Raw genomic sequence first — 22,195 nt, 5'->3', positions numbered from 1 at the left:
GCGGCGGGGCGAGACGACTTCCGGGCGGGGCGACTTCCGGCCGCGGCGCCTGCTTCCGGCGCGGTGCGGCGACCTCCGCCCGGCAAGGCGGGCGGCGAACCAGGGCCGCGGGGGCGGCGGCCACGCTCCGGCCCGGCCCGCTGCTGCCCTCGGCCCCGCGCTCCGGCCCCGGCCTCGCGCCGCCATGGGCAAGAAGCACAAGAAGCACAAGACCGAGTGGCGCTCGTCCTACGAGGGTGAGGCGGCGGGCGCGCTTTGTGACGCCGGCCGGCAGGCGGGGGGCCCGGGGGAGGGTCGGGGGCTCGCGGGTGGGGGGGTCGGGGGAGGGTCCCGGGCTTGCGGGGGCGGTGGTGTCCCGGGCACCAGGGTCCCGAGATCCGCGGCTGGGGCCCCGGGCCGGGGTGCAGGGCTCCGCGGCGTCCGCTGTGTCTTGTGTCCGGAAGGAAGGAGCTGAGCAGCTCCGCGGCTTGTCGGGACTTGGAGGGTTCGGTAGTGGCCTCTCTGCTCGCCTGCTGCCCGCGCGCCCCTGCAGCCGCGGGCTCATGGGGGGGACGCCTGCGGCTGCTGCAGGGTGAGCCCACCGGCAGCTTAGGGATGGGGCATCGGGCTCCTGGGTCCCGGTCCCGCTTTGGTCCTTCCCGCTGCTTTCCTCTAGGCCTCCCTGAGGCGGATGCCGCGTGGAGCGGGGAGAGCACTTAGGCCTGCCGGGTTGTCCTCCCGTCCTCTCTCCTGGACGCTTCCGCCCTCCCCCTGCCTGCTGGCCTAGCCCGGCCAGTCCGTCCACCTCCCGGGGCCTGGACTTCTCCTGGTCACACCTGCGTGGGGGGCCGGCCCTGCTGCCAACTCGGGGGAGGTAGCGGGCATGCGCAGCCCGAGCACGCAGGGACGTCTCTGTCGGCAGATTACACAGACAAGCCCCTGGAGAAGCCCCTGAAGCTGGTCCTCAAGGTCGGAGGAAGTGAGGTGACCGAGCTCTCGGGGTCCGGGCACGACTCCAGTTACTACGACGACAGGTCAGACCATGAGCGCGAGCGGCACAGAGAAAAGAAGAAGAAGAAGAAGAAGAAAGCGGAGAAGGAGAAGCACCTCGATGACGAAGAGAGAAGAAAGAGGAAGGTGGGGTGGGGGTCGTGGGCTCGTGCCGGCCCCAGGCCCTGCAGGGCAGGTGGCAAGTGCTGCGGGCGCGGGAGGGGCTTCTCTTGGAGCGGGAGGCAGACCCGGAAGGTCCTGTGCTTTGTTTCCCGTTCTCTGGGCCTCGGCTCTGGCCTGAGCCCTGGGGGTGGCCGCTGAAGGGGGAGCCTGCGGTGAGAAGCGCGCCTCATCAGTTACGGGGGGACGCGTCTCCAGCTGCTGGCGTGGCTCTCGCCCCTGACCCTGCCTCACAGGAGGAGAAGAAGCGGAAGCGGGAGAAGGAGCACGGGGACACGGAGGGCGAGGCCGATGACTTTGATCCGGGGAAGAAGGTGGAGGTGGAGCCGCCCCCTGACCGGCCCGTGCGCGCCTGCCGGACCCAGGCGGGTGAGTGTGGCGCCGGGGAGGCTTTCCCGAGCCTCCGCTTACCTCCGTGCCACGGGGCTGGCGCAGTCCTGCGGTCTCTGGGGTGGAGCTCGGGGAGGAGCACGGGGAGGAGGGGGTGCCGTGTCTTCAGCGTGAAGCGGAGCGGGGCCTGAGTTCTCGCTGTTCCCTTCGGGCTCCTGGAGCAGGGCCTGGCCGGCTCCACCTCCCGCTCCCCGTTGCGCTCCTCTTTAAAGTCCGGGGCTCAGTGTGGAGGGGAGGACAGTGGCGCTCATGGGGGTGTCAGAGGTTGCGAGGGCTGCGGCAGCTCCACCAAAGGAAGGGGTCCGAAATGCTTGGGACCCTGTGGTCTGTGCGGTCACTTCTCTGGGGCTCCCACACAGGAGGTGCCGACGGGAGGTAGTTTCTGAGGCGTTTCTTTCCTCGACTTTGGGGTTGACTACCGAGGATTGGGGGGGGCGTGTGCTGCAGTCATTGTGGGGGCTGCTGCGTTCTGGCAGGCCCCGTCCCCTGTGCAGGTCATTGCCGTGGTGGACTCGGGGCCTCTAGGCACGGTGGGGCACAGAGAAGGTCAGGCGTGAAACCGTTCGCTGGATGAACGCGTCTGTAGGATGTGGACAGTCGCTGGGCCCCGTGAGCTTAGTCTGAGTGACCCCTCGTTTGAGGTCACGTGTAGTGCTTCCCTCCCGCGTGTCTGAACAGCGGATGTTCACATCTGTTCTGGTCACTGTTGCGTCGAGGACCCACTTGAGGTCCGCACTTCTGTGCTTCAGGCCTGGGACCAGCCGTCTCCCCACGGAGCCCTGGTTCCTTCGAGCACCGGCCTGTCAGGGGCTGGGTGTGGCCCTCGGTAGGTGGCAGGCAGAAAGGTCGCACGCGTAGCCCCAGCCGAGAGAACAAAACCTGCGCGGGCTTCGGGGTTCACTGCGTTCACTGGAATCCGCGTTTTCACCCGGTGGGCGCAGCGGCGCGGTTAGCACCTGCGCTCCCGGGAACCCCAGGGCCGTGTGTGCTGCTGTGCCTGGTTCACAGGTGAGCAGCCGCATGACCAGAGCGTTAGGACTCTCCAGAGGATAACGGGTGGAGCTCCCCCGGTGTCCCAGGCCTTAGTTTTTCTCTGCAACGTGCCGGGCCCGGCAGCGGCCTGGACGGTCCAGGCCGATGAGCGGTCACCCCCTGTTGTCGTGCCGAGGGTGCCGGTGCTCCGAGGGGTTTCTGGGACGGATGCTGACGAGGAGGTCCTTTCCCACCCCGCTGGGCTTCCTGGGGCCGGGCCTGGGTCTGGTCCATCCTTGTTGCCAGTTCTTGTTGGAACATGAAACACTGTGAGATGTGGAGCTGCTGGAGACACACCGTGGGGGTGGCGCTCTCCAGGGACGGGACGCCGCGGTCTCCCGACTCGTCTCTCTATTTTTGTGTTGCCAGCGGAGCACGAGAGCACGCCTATCCAGCAGCTGCTCGAGCACTTCCTGCGCCAGCTCCAGAGGTAAAGCGTCGCTCGAGGCCGTCTTCCCCTGAGCCGTGCTGCTGCCCCCGTGGCTGTGAAGCGGATGCTCGCCCAGTGTGGGGGGCGGGCAGGCACGCGCGGGAGGTGCGCAGGGAGAGCCCCGGCGGCCGGTCAGCGCGGGCGGGTCAAGGCTGCCACGATGCGGGTGTCCTAGCTGCAGGCAGGACGGCGGCTGGGGAGTTGTCAGTTCTCCAAAATTCCACAGCTCTAGGGCGCGTAGGTTTTGCTTTTTATCTTTAAGATGCAGGTTAAACTCCGGAGAGGCGTGGGACGTCTGCTGTGCGGGGTTTCGTATCTTTTGGAAGTCGAGATTTATGGTTTCCGCAATTTGAATCAAGCTGTTTGTGTTCTCAGGAAAGATCCTCACGGATTTTTTGCTTTTCCGGTCACGGATGCGATTGCGCCTGGTTACTCCATGATAATAAAACACCCCATGGATTTCGGCACGATGAAGGACAAGATTGTAGCCAACGAGTACAAGTCGGTCACAGAATTTAAGGTAAACAGTCTCAGTTCCCCAAACCGCTGCGGTGAGGCTGTGCGCGCCGACGCCCGGTGAACGTCCGCCTTCGCTCTCTGTGGTCAGAGGTTCTGCGGGCGCCGGCGCATTTGGGCTGAGGTCACCCGCGCGGCACTGGGGGAATGGGCTGGCTGAGGTGTCCTCTGTGTGTTTTCCGGAAGCCCGACCGTATGCGGCCACGGGAACACGTTGGGTCAGGCCGGAGTGTGTCGATTTGGTCTGGATCAGACTGGGCGTTTCTAGAAACACGGTTTCCTAATTTTTAGTTTTATCTTGCGGTAGTGGGAGTTTAATTTGTTTTTGAATAATAGATTCTCACAGCAGCTGAGTATGTAGTTCTTAAACCTGTTTCTTGCTACCACCTCTGATGTACAAAGGCGTCTTGGCTTTGAAACGTGGAGCGGGTGGATCACGTGAGCGCTTGACCGCTTTGGCGGTCGTCATTGAGGAACGGGCGTCAGGTTTCCGAGTTTTGGTTAAATTTGGAAGGCTTGGCTCTTTACGTTCACGTCCTGCTGTCGTGACAGGGTTTGGCGAGCTGTGGCAGCAGCCCACACTCGGGTGTTGCGTGGGGTGCGGCTTCCTCCAGAGCGCCCGGCGCTGCCCCCAGGGCAGATGGCTCGCAGCAGCCCACAAGCCTTCCACTTCACTAGCTCGGGTCCCAGTTCGGTCTGCTGCCCACTGACCGTCCTGGATGTGAGCAGCGTCCCCCTCCCTCCCCTGTGTTCTCATGACTGGTATCTCGGGGCCAGCGAAGGACGGGGGCTTCACGGCCTCAGGCCCAGCCCTGGAGACCTTGGCGTGGGGCTGGTGCTAGGGCTCGGGAAGTGCCAGGAGAGTTCGCACTGTATCCCCTGGCCCGACGGCGGACTCGTCTGTGACAGGTGCATGCCGAGTGTAGTTTGGTGACAAAACCCTGAAGTTCCCAGACTCCACTTCTAGTATCGGGTGTTCAGTAAGAGTCGCCTTGTTGGGGCGGAAGTGTTTGCTCGGGCGCCTCTGGAGCAGTTCCCGGAGGCAAGATGCCGGACTCCGCGCAGAACTCCCAGAGATGGAGGACACGACTGCGCTCGGGTCTCAGCTCGTCCCTTGGCCTTAACTGGAAGAACGCGGCTGCCGTTCTCGTTCCCGTTTGCATCCGAGTTCCTCCCAACGGGGGAGAGCGGGGGCGGCCCTGCCCTCGCGGCATGCTTGTGTCGCGCTCAGGAGGATGCGGGGCTTGGGGGCTCCTCAGTGTGTGCGGGGAAAGACCAGTGAGTGATTAGGAACGGTTTTGAAGGTGTAGAAACCGTTTGTTAAACCGAAGAGCCTGATCTAGTTGTTTCGCCCTCGTTTTTAGCCTCTTTTTTCTTTCCTGTTAAGATTTTATTTATTCATTTGACAGATCACAAGCAGGCAGAGAAGCAGAGAGAGAGAGAGAGGGAGAGAGGGAGGGAGAGAGGGGGAAGCAGGCTCCCCACTGAGCAGAGAGCCCGACACGGGGCTGGATCCCAGGACCCCGAGATCATGACCTGAGCTGAAGGCAGAGGCTTAACCCCCGAGCCCCCAGGTGCCCTGCCCTCACTTTTAGCCTCTTGACAGGAATCCAGTGTACGTCTTGGTGGCGTTTCGAACTGGATGGATACGATTATTTTTCCTCTCAGGCAGATTTTAAGCTGATGTGTGATAACGCCATGACCTACAACAGACCTGACACCGTGTACTACAAGTTAGCCAAGAAGATCCTTCATGCGGGCTTTAAGATGATGAGCAAAGTAAGAAGCCCTTGAAGGCGCGGAGCCACAGAAACGAGCGTTCTCCTCTGTGTTCTTATGCTTGAACAGAACCTCACCCCCAGTCAACGACCCACTTCCATCCGTCCGTCCCCGGCCGCGGCGTGGACCCCTCTGCTCTAGCGTAGACGTCCCAGGCCACCTCCCCTCCAGGCACTCCCCCTCTGCTCCTGCTCACGATCCAGCTGTGAGCTCTCCTGTAGGGTTGGTGGAAAGTTCTGGATCTGTCGGCCTGAGCCTGGGCATCCTGTCTCTGGATTGCAGCCGGCCCGTGATTTGTTTCACGTGGCTGCCCGCTGAATCCAGACGGGACGTTGGCTGTCCGGCGTGGCTTCCCAGATCTGTCCCACCAGCCAGTTGCATGCGTCACGTGTCTAGGACCAGTGCCTTGTGCCTGATGAGCCTGTAGGTGAGGCGCGGCCCCTGTGCCCTCAGGCCCGTGCCCTTGGCCAGCCTCAGGCGCTCCCGGCCCCGTCGGCTGCACCCGTGGTGTGACCCCGCCCCCCCGCCCCCCACAGTAGTGCGGCGGAGTCAGCTGTCAGGCCAGGTGAGGCTGCGGCCCCCCACCCCACCCATCGTCATAGCGCCCTGGCCGGCAGGGAGAGCTAAAGCCCTGCCGCTCTGTCCTTTCTGATTGCAGGAGCGGCTGCTAGCTTTGAAGCGCAGCATGCCGTTTATGCAGGACGTGGATTTCTCTCAGCAGGCAGCTCTTCTGGGCAGCGAAGACCCCGCCGTTGAGGAGCCCGTTCCCGAGGTGGCGCCCGTGCAAGTAGAAACTGCCAGGAAATCCAAAAGGCCGAGTAGAGAGGTCATCAGGTAAAGAGAAGTGTGTCTGCGTGGTGCGTGGGACACGTGCCTCGGGACGGCCGGCGAGGGGCAGCCCGTGCCCAGCCCGTGGCCTTGGACAGCGGGCACGGCCTCTGGGGAGTGCACAGTCCCCCGGGGCCTGGGGCCGGCTCTCGCCTCAGGTGCTCGCAGGCGGTCGGTAAGCAGCCTGGACCAGCTTGGACCGTCAGGCTGCTGGACGTAACATGCCGGAGGCGGGATGGCCCTGCCGCCCCACACGGTCTCTGTCCTAGGTGTGTCACGGGAGCCTGTCTGGCCACAGCTCTTCCCACGTGCGTGTCATCTGTGAATAACTGTTGGCCCTTCACTCCCAAGAGGCTCGCTCCCGTGCGGGATGCATGCTGGTGGCCTGGCCCGGCTGTCCCTGGCCTGGGACTTAGCTGTGCTGCGTCGGGCAGGCTGAGTGTGGCATTGGAGCCGCTTTCTCATCGTACCCCCAGCCTCTGTGCCTGCAGCTGTACACCCAGGCCGGAGGGAGGGCCTTCCTGTAGGCTCGAGGTCCCCAGGCAGGGTTTGCTCCCACCGCGCCAGAGAAGGGGTCTCTCCATTCGCTTCTAGAATCTTCCACAGGAGAGGCCACTCTCTTGTGTGCTACACCCAGCAACTCTTGACGGCAGTACAGAACTCCCTCACGTGGGGCTCGTGGCCACGTGCTGGAGGCCTGGGGTGTTCCTGGGACTCACGGCCTATGTCCCTCGCTCACACTGGGTGTGGGTGCTCTGCCCTCCACGCAGTTCTGCCCCTTTTTCTGACGGTGCCTCAAGCGACACTGTAGGTCTGCGAGCTTCGGGCAGGTAGTAAGACTCCCATCCAGTGGGTCTTAGAGTGACTGCAGGTGAGGCGCGTCTCGTGACCGTTTGGATTCGTCTTGCTCTTAGCGGACGCGTCTGTGTGCCAGGACAGGGCTAAGATGTGCTTTGTGCCGCCAGCCCCTGGTGGCCTTGAGGCTGAGGGACTGGCCCCAGGGAGGTGGGAGCAGTGCGTACCCCGGCCTCCTGGTGACGCGTGCGCTGTTCCTGCCTCGCAGCTGCATGTTCGAGCCGGAAGGAAATGCCTGCAGCCTGACCGACAGCACCGCGGAGGAGCACGTGCTGGCCTTGGCAGAACACGCGGCCGACGAGGCTCGGGACAGGGTCAGCCGGCTCCTCCCAGGGGGCAAGGTAGTGGCAGGAGGGCCGGGTGGGGCTGCGTCCTGCTGATGCGGCGGGCGTTACGGGGTCGTGTTGGCTCCAGGCCCTGGCTTCATCTCCTCGGGGGAGGGGGCCTCCAGGGGCACCTCAAAGGCAGGACCCTCTCAGAAGCCGTGTTTCGTGCGTGGACACCGTGGATGGCCTCACCCTTTGGAGGGATGGTCGCCGCTGATGGAGGCTGGGCCCGCCAGGCTTCTGCGTTGCAGCAGGGACCTTGTCCCGGTTGCTCCCGTCGCTGCAGTGCCCAGGGTTCCGTGTGCCCCAGGCCTGGGCCGTGGGAGCCATCCTAGCAGCTGCTGGGCCTCAGGGCGGGGTCCCACCGTCCTCTGAGCGCCCTCTGCTGCAGCAACAGACCCGCAGGCCCAGTAGAGACGGCGACGGCGCTGAGTGAGGTTTCAAACCGGGTAGTTGTGATACCAAGGCCAGAGGGGACGTTAATCCTGGTGCCTCTTGCTTGAGCCGGCACGTCCAGTCTTACGTCAGCACGTATCTATGTGAAAACCGTTAGGTGCACGTCCTTTTTCCCACTCAGAGTTTTTAAAATGCACGTTGAGTGGTACACAAAGAACTCGGAGCGCTGAGGTTACATAAGACCTGTTGAGGTCGGTTTTTCTGTACTGCCTTTAAGGCTTTCTGGTGCGGAGGTTGGAGTTCTGTGTGTAGCTCATGGTGCTGTGCTGCTGGGCCCGCCGGTCTGCACCCCTGTAGTGCCCAGCCCTGGGGTCTCCAGGGAGCCCTGGGCCCCAGGTGGGGCCCTCTGGGGGGTCGGGGAGACCCCGTGCTGATCTGTGTGTACTGGCTAGAAGTGTGTGTCCACACCCACACCGCCAGTGCCCCTGGCACTGCGTCCACCTCGCTCTGCTCCCTTTCACTGTTGGAATGGCACAGCGAGAAACCTGGCCAGTTACTTGGTCAGTGGCGCCAGACCCCTGTCCCGCCTCCCTTCCCCTCCCAGCCCTGCACTCACGCCAGCCCGAAGGCTGCCCTCCCCTCATTTCCCACACGGACACGCAGGGGCCCCTCTTCCTGCATCTCCCTGGGGGCCTGCGGAGGAGAAGTGCTCTTGCTCGGTGCATGGTCTTGAAGTGGAACTGAGCCCCTCGTGGTTTAGAGAGCCTCCAGGCTGTGCCCTGACACGGCCCTTGGCGACCCGGGTGACCAGGGTCTCGTTCCCGCTCCTCTGGTTCCGGTTGTGATGTCCCGTAAAGCCCTTGTCTCTGGGTCCAGCCTCCGGTTGCAGAGGCGCCTTTAGAAGGGTCCCAGGAAGCCTGAGTTCATCCTGCACACGGGTCGGGTCTGACAGGACGTTTGGGTGGGAGGAGATGGGCCTCTGGAGCCTTTCCGCGGGGAGGCCAGGACCTTCGCAGCCTTCGGGCATCCTCCCGGTTGGGCCTTCATTTGGTTGGCGTTTCCGTGGCAGCCACAGCCGCGGGCTGCTGCTGGGGCGGCGCTCAGCTGCGCTTTCTTGCAGATGGGCTACCTGAGGAAGAACGGGGACGGTGGCCTGCTCTACAGCGTGGTCAACACGGCCGAGCCGGACGCCGACGGTGCGTGTCCCCTGCGTGGCTGGGCGTCTCCGAGCTGCGCGCTGCTCTTGGTCTCTGCACCGCTGGGGGTTTTAGAGCCTCGTGGCCTGAGCGTCTTCCCGGCAGAGTGTGGCCCCGGTGGTAAAGCGAGAGGACGGGCCCCATCTGGTTTCATGCTCCTGTTCATGCCCCTTGACGCGGCCCGTGCGTGATAGATGGACAGCAGGCCATCGTCCATGGGGGCAGAAGCCCTGGTCGGAGCTCTTCTGCCCCGCGGTCCCCGGCATGAGGGAGCTCTAGAAGGAATAGCGCCTTCGGTAGTCGTGTTAAGGCAGACCTTGAAGGAGACACAGATGGACCCGTTCAGCGGTGCGGGCCTCTCTGTGCGGTGCAAGCAGCGCCGACACATTCCTCCGTCTCAGGAAAGTGCCTCGAAGGCTTGTGCTTTGAATTAAAGCCAAGCTCACTTGCACAGGGACACGTTTTTCATACACAAAGGAGAACGAAATACTCTCCATTATTCCCAGCCTCCTGGGGGTGGGACCTCTCCCCCGACCTGGGGCTCCTGGTGGCGTCCTTTCGTGCGGCGCTGGGGAGGCCCGTTCGCTTAGCCTTCTCCGACGGGTACCCCGTGTGCCCGCTGGCCACCTGCCGCCTCTGGTGACACGAGTGCCATTATTCTTTGTAAGAGGACAGATGGGCCGGTCACTCCTGGCGTAGAGAGAGGAAGTGAAGGTTTGAGACTTGTAGTGGCTTCTGTAATTTTGATTTTAGCGAGTCTTGGTGGAGAGTCCCCGTGCTCCCTGTCACGTGCCCTTGTGTGGCACTTTGGGGGCCGGGAGCTGCCCCGAGCTGCCCGTTCACAGCCTGGTCCCCTTTGCAGAGGAGGAGACCCACCCCGTGGACCTGAGCTCACTCTCCAGCAAGCTGCTCCCCGGTTTCACCACGCTGGGCTTCAAAGACGAGAGAAGGGGCAAAGGTGAGTGCGGTGGGCAGGTAGGGGTGGGTGTGCGCCCAGAGTCCTCCCCCGAGACCTTCCCCCTCCGCTGTGCTTAGGGCCGCACGCCGGCTCTGAGGGAGTGGCTAAGTGCAGGTCACCTGCAGGGAGGGGAGAGGAAGCGAGCGGGGGCTGCCGTGCTGGCACTGGGTAGGGGCACCTGGGGGCGCGTAGGCAGTGACGGTGGGCATGGGGGGGCACAGTTGGGGAGGGACACGGCACTGGCGTGCAGGCGTCTGCCTCTGTCTGGCAGACGGTGGTGGCCAGCACACTGGTTGGGGTGTGTCGGGGCAAGCAGCCATTTCGTTCCCCGGGGACAGCTGGCCGTGTCCGGGGTGTTTCCTGGTGATGCTGTGACCCTCCTGGCCCTGAGTGGGGAGAGGCCGGGAGTGCTCCCCCACAGCACCCTTCCCGAGCCCTGACTTCACGTGTGCCAGCGATGCCTCCCTCAGGGCACGTGGACCTTCTGACCCCCTTGACGTGCCCTCGGTGGGTGCCTGCATCCCTCTGCAGGCTCCGTCCCCAGCGCTGTCTGCGGTGGCATGGGAGCCTGGTGCCCACGCCCCTGCAGAACGCAGACGGCTTCCTGCGCTGTGACGTGAGGGTGTGGCAGGGCTTGGCAGCCGCGTGCAGGAGGCAGCACGGGACGGCAGGGCAGGGGGTGCACAGCCTTGGGGCGCCTCTCATGCTGGGGGCATCTCACGTGCTGTGCTCTCCCTCTTGTGCTCTCAGTGACGTTTTTGTCCAGTGCCACCACCGCACTGTCGACGCACAATTCAGTATTCGGAGACTTGAAATCGGATGAAACCGAGCTGCTTTACTCTGCCTACGGAGACGAGACGGGCGTGCAGTGTGCGCTGAGGTGAGCAGGGCTGGCATGGCAGGGGTGGCCCCCCAGTGCCAGGCGGGCAGTCTCCCTGCGCGTGGCGGGTCACGGCCGCCAGCAGCAGGTCTGAGCAGCCGAGCTTTCTGAGCGGTCTCCCACACACCTCGGGGCCGTGGCAGGCTGACCCTGAAACTCAGGTGACGGCCGGCGCCGGAAGCTGGTGACGACTGGGGCTGTAGCGTAGAGGAGGACGAGAGTCCGCGTGACCTGTGCTGTGCATGTCACATGGATTTCGTGACTTTGTTATGATGCAGCTACGTGCTGCGTGGGTCTGCTTGGGCCACCGGAACAGAGCCCCGCGGGCCTGATGGCTGGAAGGCCAGGGACTACCGTGCGGTGGCCCTGGGCGCTGGCGGTCTGAGAGCCAAGCGCGGGCAGGCTGGGTTCTCCTAAGGCCTGTCCTTGGTGTGTGGACGCCATGGTTTCCTGAGTCCTCATGTGGCCATCCTTCTGGGTGAGTCTGTGTCCTGCTGTCCGCTTCCTTTAAAGACACCAGTCAGGATGGGTCAGGGCTCTCCTTGAAGACCTCACTCTGACTTATCACCTCCTCAAGGCGCTGGGTCTGGACACAGTCACGTTCTGAGGTTCTGGGGCCGGAGTCCAGCGTAAGGAGAATGGGCCACCGTCGGTCCCTCACAGTGGCTGAGATGTGCTTTTCAGACCGGAGACACAGGACTGTGTTTGTAGGACCGTTCTCGTGTGTACTGGCTGCTCTGCGTGCCAGGGAGAAGTGGGTTACGCTTACAGAATTTTTGTGATTGTGCAGGAGGAAGGTAAAGTTCTGCCGACCTCTAAGAAATGGTTTTTTTCCACGTTAGGTTTTTGTTTGATCTAAAACAATACAGAGTCTATTTTAAAAATCGCTGGTCCTCACCACAGGGAGTGCCTGACCAGGTTTTTGTGAGATCAGAGTAGAAGTGGAAAACGCAGGAGGGCATGTGTTGGAGTTGAGGACAGCGTCCTGAGTGGTGGTCCTCTCCTTCACGCCACTGCCCTGTCACAGCCCTCTGGGGACGACAGCCGCCTTCCGTTCGGGTGGCACAGGGTGCCCAGACCGTGGTGGCCTTCTCCAGCGCCTGCTCCCGGAACACATCTGGACTCTGGGTGCCAGATGGCGACAGTCACAGTCATGTGGGCAGTGCGGGGAGGCGGGCAGACCACACTCCTGCTGGCGTCCCCATGTCGCCTCCCCATGGGCGCTGTTCCCGGGCACGTGCAGACCACGCCTGAGGGTTCCAGCTGCGTCCCAGCCCTGCACTCCTCGGCTCGATGTTCCTTCTCAGACGCTGCTGGTGGAGACTCTGGCGGCGTGACGCTCAGGCAGCTGGGAGCCCTGCGCAGCCGTTGCCCAGGCTTGGATGCTAGGACTTCGGCGTTTGTTCTCTGCCTCCTTTTGAGACATTTTGGTTTTATTTACTTATTTTCTTCCTCATTCACGCGACGGAAACCTTGAAACGAGCTCCAGGCCGTACGAGCAGGGACCCGCCCCCACGCCTGTCCTCCTTCCCCGCTGTGAGCACCTCTCCTCAAGCAACTTAGGGTTTTAAATCCAAACAAAAAAAAAAGATAAAGTTATGCTTTTTCCAGGAAATAGCACAAGACACCTGTTGACCCTCGAGCAGCTCTCAGTGGTGCGAGTCCGCTTCCGTGCGGGGCGTTTCCTCTCGTTACCCTGCTGCGGCACCGTAAGCTGCTTTCTCTCTCGTCCTGCTCTCGTGGCCCTCGGCTTCGTTGTGGGAGCGCGGCCGCGGCGCTCAGGAGGCCGGAGTCCGGGTCTGTCCATGTCCGCGTCAGCAGTTGGCTGCTCCGGGTAACCTGGGGCTCGGGAGTTAGCGCACGGAGTTCAGCTGTGGGGCCCGTACCCCGAGCCCCATGCGCTTAAGGGTCCACTGGATGTGTGTACAAAGTTGTTCACGGTGTTCAGAAATAATCTTCTTTTGAGATGTTTTAAACTTTTTTGGGTCATGGGCCACTTTAAAGGTCTGATGAAGACTCCCGACCCCTGCCCGAAACTGTGTCCGGGAGGGTGCCGCTCCCGGTCAGGCTCGCCGCGGGGCCGCGTCTGAGGGCTGGGCTGCCCGGGCAGGCACTGGGCCCAGGACCACCAACGCTGGTGAGAGGAGCGGGAGGCTGCAGCACGTAGTGCCCGTTTGACGGTGTCCCCTCCCGGCCCTTCCAGCCTGCAGGAGTTTGTGAAGGACGCTGGGAGCTACAGCAGGAAACTGGTGGACGACCTGCTGGACCAGATCACCGGTGGGGACCACTCGCGACTGCTTTTCCAGCTGAGGCAGGTGGGTGTGCCACGCCGGCCCCCGTGCTGGGCACACACGTGCCCTTGGCGCTCGTCCTTGGCGCCGCTGCCGTCGCAGGATCCCATCCGGACTGACGCCATCCTGCCCTTGCTCGTTCTTTATTTTCATGGTTTTTGGTGTAAGCATTTAACTTTTTTTCAGAAAAACTTCAAAACAAAAAAAGTTGCCTCTGTTGACCACGCGTTCGTGGTTTCTGGCAGCTGTGAGAATGTGACATGTGCCCGAGTTTTCTCCGTCGGCTGTCATTTTCCTTCGTTCTGAGAACCTTCTTTAGCACCGTGTCTTCTGCTGTAGGCGTGGCTGACGGTGAACTCGCTCAGCTTCTTGTCCGGAAAACGTCTTTACTCTTCCTGTATCTTTGGAGCCCGTCTTCCCTGGTCTGGCATCACGGGGCATCTTCCCGGCCGCTTGAGACGGCGCCTGAGCGCGGTGTCCGAAGTGTCTGTGGCCTTTTCATCTGCTCTGCGCTTGTCCCCCGTCCTCTGGGCCCATCGGGGGTCGGCAGACGTGGGCCGGTGAGCTACGCGCGCTCTACTTTCCTTAAAGGCTGTAAACAGAAGAGGGGGTGCTACAGACCTTACGTGGCCCGCGAGGCCCCGCGTGTTTGCTCTTCGGGCCTCGGGGGGAAGCTGACGGACCTGTCGTGGATGCTTCTCGACTGGAGCCCGTGCCGTGCCGTGCGGCGGCTCCTGGCTCGTGCCGTGCCGCGCACTCCGCCCACCGGCTGCCCAGCTTCTCGCGCCCGTCTGCGTGCGGTTTCCGTCACATCGGGAGACGTTTGTCCGTTATTTCCTCAAACGCCGTTTCTGCCCACAGCCCGCGTCCATCGTCTGTCCAGGACGTCTGCACAGGTGCTGGCGGTCCTGACCCATTCTGCGTCTGGAACACTCTGTTCCTTGTCACTCTTCTCCCTCCTTTGGAGTTAGGTTCCGGAGCGTGGTTCCAGTCACGTGACGTGGTAAGGGCCACGTCCACATCTCCTGTTGCCCCGGAACCTCTCCTCCGGGGCTGCATTCGTCTTCGCCCTGCCTGGGACTTTCTTGCGTCCGCGCTTGGCTCTGTGCTCCTGATCTCCTCTCGGTCTTCGGACCGATTTCTAATGCTTCCCACGGCGGCCCCTCAGGTCGTCCGCTCTCCCCTCTGTCACTTCTGCGTTCGCGGCAGCGGGTTTCCCTCTGCTTGCAGGCGGCGGCCGGGTCCCGGGGGCCGCGCTGTTGAACGTGCGGCGTGGGCTGTGCCGACCAAGCAGCCGGCAGCCAGGAGCGGCTGGTGCGAGCCTTACCGCGGCTCGTCGGAACGCGGATGTGCTGGGAACGTGAGCCACGAGCAGAGCTGTAGCGGCCAGAGCAGAAGATGAAACGGGAAAGTACTTCTTTGGTTTATTCGGGTCATACGTCAAAGTAAAAACTGTTGTAGTCCGAGGTACGTTACCGTCCGGTGTGTGCGGACGTGAGCTTTCGTTGGCTGCAGACTTACACTTGGGCCTGGGATCACGTCCCGTTGCCGCTGGGCAAGGCTGGTGCTGGCTTTGTCGTGGTCCGTTAAAGACCATCGGTGCTCGTTTTGGCGGAGTCCTTGTGAGTCACCTCATCTCTCGGGGTTTGTTTTTAAGCTTTGTCAGGGCGGGTTTCGGTGGCCTTGCAGTTGGGTGAGTTTGGCCCTGATGCTAAGGAATGGCCCTTCTGGGGTCTCCCCCAGCTTCAGTGAGGGCTTTGCTCTGGCGGGTGGAGTTGGGCCGTGCGTCCCCATGTGTGCCCGGCCCCGCGGGGTCCCGTCTGCGTGTGCACGGGTTAGGGTCCGTTAGGTTTATCCCCCCGGATTTGTGGAGCTCCTGCTGGGAGCCGTGTCCCCCGTCCAGACTCGGCCCCGCCGGCCGGTGAATGCTGTTCTCCACGGTGCGGCCTCAGTGCTCGGGGGCTGTCCTGCACTGCGGTCTGGAAGCTGGTCCCGGGGCTGGCCCTGGGCACGGTGTCTGAGCTGTCTTTGTGCTCTGTGCTGCTTGGAGCGGGACACTCGGATACTGGCGACACTTACTGTCCTGCTGAAGTCACAAACAGTGCCGTGCCAGCTTCCAAAGCATCGGCTCGAAGCCGAGGTCTCGGATGTGCAAGTCCGCCCGCCGAACCCTTGCGTCGCCGGTGCACGCAGCCAGGCCGTTTAGAAGGTGATGCTCCTGCCAGATTGTAGGACAGTGAGGTTGCGCTTGTGCTTGCCACACAGGGTCACATGTGGCCGGGTGCCCCCACAGATTGTGGCCCCAGGTGACTTTGGGTCCCGCTCAGGCTGTGGTCGCACAGTTGGGTTCCAGCGTCAACCTCTCGGTGTTGTGCACCTGAGGAGAAGGGTGTGCAGCCCCGTAGCCCAGCCGTCGGAGGTGGTACTGCTCAGACCGCCAGGCCTGCCGTGTCTCCCGCGTTGTCCCAGAGACACAGGGTACGGTGTTGGGTTTGACTGTTGGAAGCTGTCCGGCGCCGCAGGAGCAGGTGGGCTGCGCTCTCCCATGCTCTCCGTCCGTGCAGGGTATGCCCGGGGCCCTCAGCCCACCGGGGGTCTCAGCGGGGGCTGTGTGCATCGGCCTCCCACGGCGCACGGTTGCTGCCTCGCTCCGTCTCTGCTCCACGGACGCGGGTGCGGCCCAGCTCCGATTCGCGGCACGGCGGGAGCGCCACAGGGACAGCCCCGGCAGCAGCAGCAAATAAACTGTAGTTCACGTGTGTGTACCTGACACAGATGAATTGTTCTTTATAAGACGTTTTGGAAAAACTGACTGCTAACCTGTTTTGACTTACAGAGGCGGAATGTTCCGGCGAAGCCTCTAGACGACGTGAAGGTGGGTTGTACGGACAGGTGAGTGAGAACCCAAGCGTGAGTGTCTCTGGTCAGCGGTCACGGTCAGCCCCTGACACGGGGGGCAGCTGAGAAGAGAGTGTGTGGCGTTTCCTAAGAAACTCATTAGGTGGTAGTCTGCTCTGCCCTCGGTTCTTAGTGGCTCGGGTGACAGGTGGAAAGCCGCGGCACTTCTCCAGGCCACACAGTCGCCACGGAGCTGTGGCTGCGCTGGGGGCTCTGTCTCCACCGGGGCCTGTCGCGCGGGCAGCAGGCTTCGTTTCCAGTGCGGCGCGTCCTGGGGGCTGTCAGCCGCGTGCCTGTGCTCCGCACACGCAGCAGTGAGGCCAGCCTGGCGGATGCGCGTCCTCAGGGCACCCCCAGGACTCGAGGATCTGAGGGAACTTCATTGTGCTCCGGCCTCGGTTTCCCCATTTTGCCTTTCCTTTGGGAGGGACTGGGAGCGAGCCCGTTGACAGTGGGCTCTGAACGCAGCCCCTGTGTCAGAGCTGGCGCGCCGGGCCTCTGGACGGGCTGTGGGGCCTGGGTCACAGAGGCTCTCTGGCCTGGGGGACGGAGGGCCTGCTCTCGGGAGGTGCGGCAGGTGCTTAGCAGGCAGGGCTCACTGAGTGACAGGGTGGTGAGGGCGGCATGCTGTCTCCCCTGCAGGCGCATCCCTCAGTGTGGCCTTACCTGAGGGCAGCAGAGCTCCCCGCTCAGGGTCTGTGGGTCAGGCGGATGTGCTGCAGCTGGGAGCCCGGGTCCCGTGTGGTGTCTGTGCTCTAGGCCATCTGGAGCCGGGAGCCCAGCACTCCCTCCCTCTGTCGTCCCAGCGGCGCCTCCGCACGCCACCCCGGGAGCATTCAGCAGGGGCCTCCCGCCCCCGAGGCTGTCCCTTGTGCCGGGAGCTCCAAGCCCCGGTCCCCCCCCACCGCCAAGCCTCAGGTAGCAGCCTGCTGCTGGGCGGCTCTCCCGGTGGTGGGCGGCCTCCACCTCCTCTCCCTGCACTCCCCCGGCACCCGCAGCCCTCACGGCACCTGTGGCGGCGCTGCCGTCCCCGCGGGGCCCCGGCCGGCTCTGCAAGCGCACATGTGTGCTGCTCTCCCTGCTTACACCTCTACACGGAGACCAATTCCGGCGCCCTCGTCCTTTCCGACGCCACCTCGGAGCGCAGACCTCCGCACGTAGCAAGGACGCAGAGCCAGCTGATGGGGAGCTGGGCCCCGGGTATTTCCTGTGGGGCAGCCACGGGCCTCTGGCCTCTGGCCTCCAGCATGCCTCTTGGGCTGTGTGGGGGGCTGTGGCTTTGTGTGGTTTCTAGAGAAATAAGTTGTGAGCAAACCAGCTTTTTTCAGGTTGTTTTTAAAGTTCTAAGTTGCCTTGTGTTTTAGGGTCATCAGGTCAACCCGTGATAACCTTGAAAGTCGTAGCCGTGGGGTGGTTGTCCTTGCCATGGAACAAGGGCCGTGTGCCGGGCCCTGAGCAGGAGGGCAAACAGCGCCAAGCCCCCGTGTGTGCTTGCCGAGCGGGGTGGCATCGGTGGGACGGTGGCGGGATGGTAGTGCTCACCGCTAGTGTCTGGCCGCCGCCATGCTCTGTGTTGGTGCCGGGTCGTCACTGTAACGCTTGCTGGTGAGAGAAGTTAGTGTCAGAGCACAGAGGGAGTGGCTCTTGTGAAAGTCAGGAGAAAGCAGCGAATTACTGGGTCACCTGGACAAGACAGCCCAGCAGAAGAGGGGGCTCATGCCCAGAGAAGGCAGTCTGACGGGAGAGGGCTCACATCAGCCCCAGACAGTCTGACGGGAGAGGGCTCTCAGGTCTGGTGACCCCTTCCTTGCTCAGTAGCAGGAACCGCAGCTTCCTCCTTCCCCGTGTCCCTGTGAGGTGCTGGGTGGAGGTGGACACCTGTCCCTGCTGTCCAGGCTTGTGGGGACCCCGTGTGAGCCTTCAAGTTCTAGGGAGTGGAGGGTGAGTGGGGGGCGTGGGAAACGGGCCTGCACGAGCCAGGCCTACAGATGTCTGCCTCTGCCGTGATGCGGGCTTCCTGCTGTGTAACCGTGTGGTGAAAAAACTGTCCCCTGGGCTGTGGTGGGGAGCATGCTGTCGCTGCACAGTAACTCCAGCAATGACAGGGTCCGGCACCAAGGTCAGAGTGTGACTTGGCAGATGCCAATGAAATGTGTTCATTTTAAAAGCAGCCGTAGGGTGGCTGTCACGTCCCAGTACCTTGAGCAGCAGATGGGCACGGACGGTCTGCGCGTGCTGGGGAGTAGGTCTCAGGCAGCACGTGCTGTTTCTGTGATGGTGCAGAGCAGGGACTCGACACAGGACAGGGTCGGGAGGGCCTAGGGTGGCCGCAGGAGGACAAAGGACATGCTGGCTGGGCGGCCGCCATGCCGTCAGGTGTGGTCCCAAGAAGTAGCCGCGGGCACCTCCCTGTCGTAGGGGCCTGCCACACGGTCCCTCAGTGGCACCCAGTCCTGAGCTCACCCCCAGTGGTCGTGGGCTGCAGTGTGGACTGGACAGCGTGGTCTGGCTGGCCTCCTGGCGTGGATATGGCAGAGCAGACCTGTCCCACACTCGGCTGCAGACACAGGAGCTCCAGGCGCTCCCGTGGCTCCGTGGCTGCTGTTAACTCCTGCTCGGTGACGTTTCTGCTCTTCTGCTTGGTTCACCTGTCTCCCGCAGGCTGGGGACTCGCTGGGTGACGGCGGCTCCGTCCTGGACTTCATGTCGATGAAGTCCTACTCGGACGCCTCTCTGGACATCTCCGCGCTCGGCTCCCTGGGTACGTTGCGTTGGGTGTGCTCACGTCGTCGGGCGGGAGGAAGCGCATCCTGTGTTCTTGTCCTTGGTGCTACCCTGGTCTGCAGGGCGGTCCCCGGGGGCACGGGGCTGATGCCCTTGCTTCCAGGAGCCTGGCTGCCATCCTCGGGACGTCCCCCTCCCCCCAGACCAGAGCTCAGCTGTCAGCACGGTGTTGGCTCGCACGCCTTGGAGTGTGCTGGGTCTCGTCTGACAGCCCGTCTGCAGCATGGAGCCGTCGGACCTTGTCCGTGTTTTGCTTGAGTGTTCTTAAGGTGGTCCCGAGCCACATTCAGTGCGGGGGGACGTAGTCTCCCCACTGGGCCGCAGCTTCCTGCAGACTTAGCCTGTGGATTGTTGCAGACACGTGTGAACTCCTGGGCCAGGTTGTGCCCCACCATCTACACACAGGTCCGTCTCGGCCTGGACCTGGGAGCTCGCCAGGCAGCCCATCTTCACCATCTTCACTCAGCCTGCCACAGCCTGGTCCCCGCTGGCTCTGGCCTGTGCCCTGTCCTGGCCTCGAGCACACACTGTCCTGCTCCCTGCTTGTTTACATGGTGGGACGACAGCTCTGTGAAACAGCTCTCTGGATTCTTGTCCACTCCGGGCGTCTTGCCCCGTCCTCCGAGCTTCCTTGTATTCCCCATCTTTGCGCATGTCGTCTGTGCTCCTGTGTGTGCAGAGCCGTGAGAGAGAGACCGGGCCGGCATGCAGCGCTGGCCAGGCCACTGGGTGCCTGATGTCCGTTTGCCTGTTTGCGCAGGGAAGGTGAAGAAGGAGCTGGACGCCGATGACGGCCATCTGAACTTGGACGAGACAGCAAAGCTTCTGCAGGATCTGCACGAGGCACAGGCAGAGCGTGGGGGCTCCCGGCCGTCCTCCAACCTCAGCTCCCTGTCCAACACCTCCCCCTCCGACAGGGACCAGCACCACCTGGGTAAGGTGGCCCCAGGCCCCAGCATCCGGTGGCACCTGGGAGAAGGGCAGGCCGCCAGCAATCCTGGCACTTCAGAGCTGACGCGGGCTGCGTGTCCAGCCCCCAGGACTCTGGGCCCTGCTTCTTCTCCAGGACGCCCCCTGGTCCCTGGGGTTCTGAAATAACGTCTCCCTCGCCAGGCGGCTGCATGGGGATTACTCTGTTAGGCGTTGCCGGTCTTAGCCATAAGATGCTGGCCATCCCCGTGTCAGGAGCCGCCCCAGCTGGCCACATCCCAAGGCCCTTGGGGCAGAACTAGGCCCCAGATGCTTGAATTCAAGTTTGGAGATGTTTTTTCCTGCTGTTCCCGTTTTTAGTCCTAAAATAGGATGTTGAGAAGTGTTTTGTTCTAGGACCCTGATTTGGGGAGAGCAGGTGACCTTCCCTGGCCTGGGGCTCTCTCTCTTCCATGAGTGACAGGGTGGTCGGTGCACGGACCCTGCGGGATTTCGGCCCCTCCAGGAAGGGGACCAGGTGTTGCTCCCTGACATTTTGAATTTGCTCAGTGAGCAGCCTGTGCTACGGTTCCGGTTTTCTGATTCTGGCACTGACTGTGCAGAGCCCCTCTTGACTTTGGGCGGTTAAGGGGTGCTTATCAGCTACAGACGTAGCTGACAGGTCGGGGAGGTGAGGGGGTGGCCCGGACCCTGGGAGGAGGCGGCTCGGGCTGACCGCAGTAGCGAGGACACGTTTTCAGCCGTGTCTGAAGCATGCGTGCGGACCCCTCGTGAGCCCCGTCTTTCCCACACTTGCAGGAAGTCCTTCTCGCCTCAGTGTCGGGGAGCAGCCGGAGGTGACCCACGACCCGTACGAATTCCTTCAGTCTCCAGAAGCTGCGGCTTCCGCGAAGAGCTAGCCTTGTAGATAGTCTTCCGTTTTTTAAATTCTTTTATTTGCATGTAACTGAGTTTTTGTCTTGAGACAAAGACTTTGATTTTGTCCCTTTTGGCGTGTGGGGGGTCATCTCCGGTATCATGTCGGCCGCGCACGGACCCAGTGTGTCTGCATCGCCCCGGGAGTCCTGAACAGTGGAGGTCACACAGTGCGCGGCCCGGTGGGGCCGAGCCCGTGTGTGTCCGAGCTTTGAGCTGTTGGCCCGCCCATGGGGCACGTCTGCCCCAGCGCCCTTCCCAGAAGCCCCTTGGGAAACAGATGCGCCTGTGGCAGGGTTCCTGCGTGTTCTCTGCCCTGCCCCCCACACCGCTGCGTCTCCGAAGGAGGTCATGGAGGGCAGCGCCCTCCTGGCCTGGGACAGGCCCCGCGCTGCTGGTTCCTGTGCTGGGCAAGGGCTGCCTTCTGCTGGAAGGCCACACGGCCACGGGCTGTGTCGGAGACCGTTTTATTCCGGTTGTGTTTACTGGATGCGTGTTCACATTTGCAGAACACAGAGAACTCAATAAAGGACCGAGGGTTTGCGTGTAATTGCCAGTAGCGCCCTGAGTATCGTCTCTGGGTGGCCTTGTAGCGAAGCCTTTGTCACAAGAGTCCGACCATGTCCGTTTGTGATGCTGACATCCCCCCTTTCCTCTGCGTCTGGCCTGGGCCTGCCCCCACAACGTCTGACCTCACCCACCCCGCATTACTTCTGCTTGTGTCCCTTTTTTGAAAACCAGACTGGGGGCTCTGTTCCGTCCTGGGGCGGAGTCCGTCCTGGGAGAGAGGGCGTGTGTGTGCCTGAGACGTGCCCCAGCCCACGGCACCGCTGCCTGCTGGGTGAGCAGGGCCCCTCGTGGCCGTCGGTGGGAGGGAGTGCAGCATCGCACAAGCGAGTGTCGGGCAGCAGCCGTGGCAGGGCTGGCCGAGGAACGAGGGGGGACGGAGCCTACACCCCGGCAGGCTGCAGGCCTGCCCTCAGCACCCCGGCTGCCAGGACGTTAGGAGGGGGGTTCTCTCTTCCCCACCTTGGCGTGGACTTCTCTAAGGTGAGGTTGTGGGCAGGGCATGGCCCCGATTTCTGGGGCTGGACTTGCCCTGCTGAACCCCTGCCTCTCCGTGGTCCTCTGCTGCGGTTCCCGACCATGCCTCCGACGTGGGCACAGCACCTGTTTGCGGGACCTGCTGAGACAGGAGGAGGCCCAGAGCCCCAGACCCACCCGAAGGGAGTGCTCTCTGCCTCGAGGGCCTCAGCAGTTGTGTCCGCAGCCGGAGACGCCGCTGCCTCCTGCCCATAGGCCGGAGCCGCAGACGGGCAGTTGGGCCTGGGAGGCTGGGGACGCTTGCACCCTGGGCACGGCCTCCGGAGAGCCAGCGGCTGCCGCTCAGAAGACACGAGCCCGCGGAAGGGAGGACCAGGGCGGCGTCTCAGGACAGGAGGACCCTCTGGCTGAGGATCTCAGGAAACTTCACGAGACGTAAAATTAGCCACCAGCCGCCTTCAGGTGCGCACCCGAGTGGTTTGGTGCCCTGGCAGTGTTGCGCAGCCGGCACTTCTGTTAACTGGGGAGTATTTCTGTCGGCCCGAAAGCAAAGCCTGTCCCCGAGAGCAGCCCCCAGCAGCCCCCAGTAAACGCTGCA

At 62.9% G+C, this 22,195-nt stretch overlaps 1 protein-coding gene across 4 annotated transcripts; it reads left to right on the top strand.

Moving 5' to 3' along the window:
- Positions 1-102: 102 nt before the first annotated feature.
- Positions 103-21,157, top strand: BRD9 (bromodomain containing 9). 4 transcript variants are annotated; one of them, XM_032861825.1, is made up of 16 exons: positions 103-236; positions 902-1,116; positions 1,386-1,518; positions 2,941-3,001; positions 3,377-3,521; positions 5,186-5,296; positions 6,018-6,130; positions 7,188-7,320; positions 8,822-8,897; positions 9,760-9,855; positions 10,606-10,735; positions 12,939-13,050; positions 15,863-15,901; positions 18,586-18,685; positions 19,469-19,642; positions 20,437-21,157. In XM_032861825.1, the coding sequence occupies exons 1-16, from the start codon at positions 185-187 to the stop codon at positions 20,535-20,537; spliced, it is 1,791 nt and encodes a 596-aa protein (XP_032717716.1). In that variant the 5' UTR covers positions 103-184; the 3' UTR covers positions 20,538-21,157. The 4 variants fall into 4 exon arrangements, with proteins under 4 accessions (XP_032717716.1, XP_032717715.1, XP_032717714.1 ...); XM_032861824.1 differs by having other exon boundaries at positions 185-236; positions 6,015-6,130; XM_032861823.1 differs by having other exon boundaries at positions 185-236; positions 5,955-6,130.
- Positions 21,158-22,195: the final 1,038 nt, after the last annotated feature.

The sequence above is a fragment of the Lontra canadensis genome, unplaced genomic scaffold, assembly GCF_010015895.1.
Source record: "Lontra canadensis isolate GAN:19392208 unplaced genomic scaffold, GSC_riverotter_1.0 scaffold22, whole genome shotgun sequence".
Lineage (NCBI taxonomy): Eukaryota > Metazoa > Chordata > Mammalia > Carnivora > Mustelidae > Lontra > Lontra canadensis.
The sequence above is the reverse complement of the archived record's forward strand: the minus strand, read 5'-3'. Positions and strand labels throughout refer to the sequence as shown.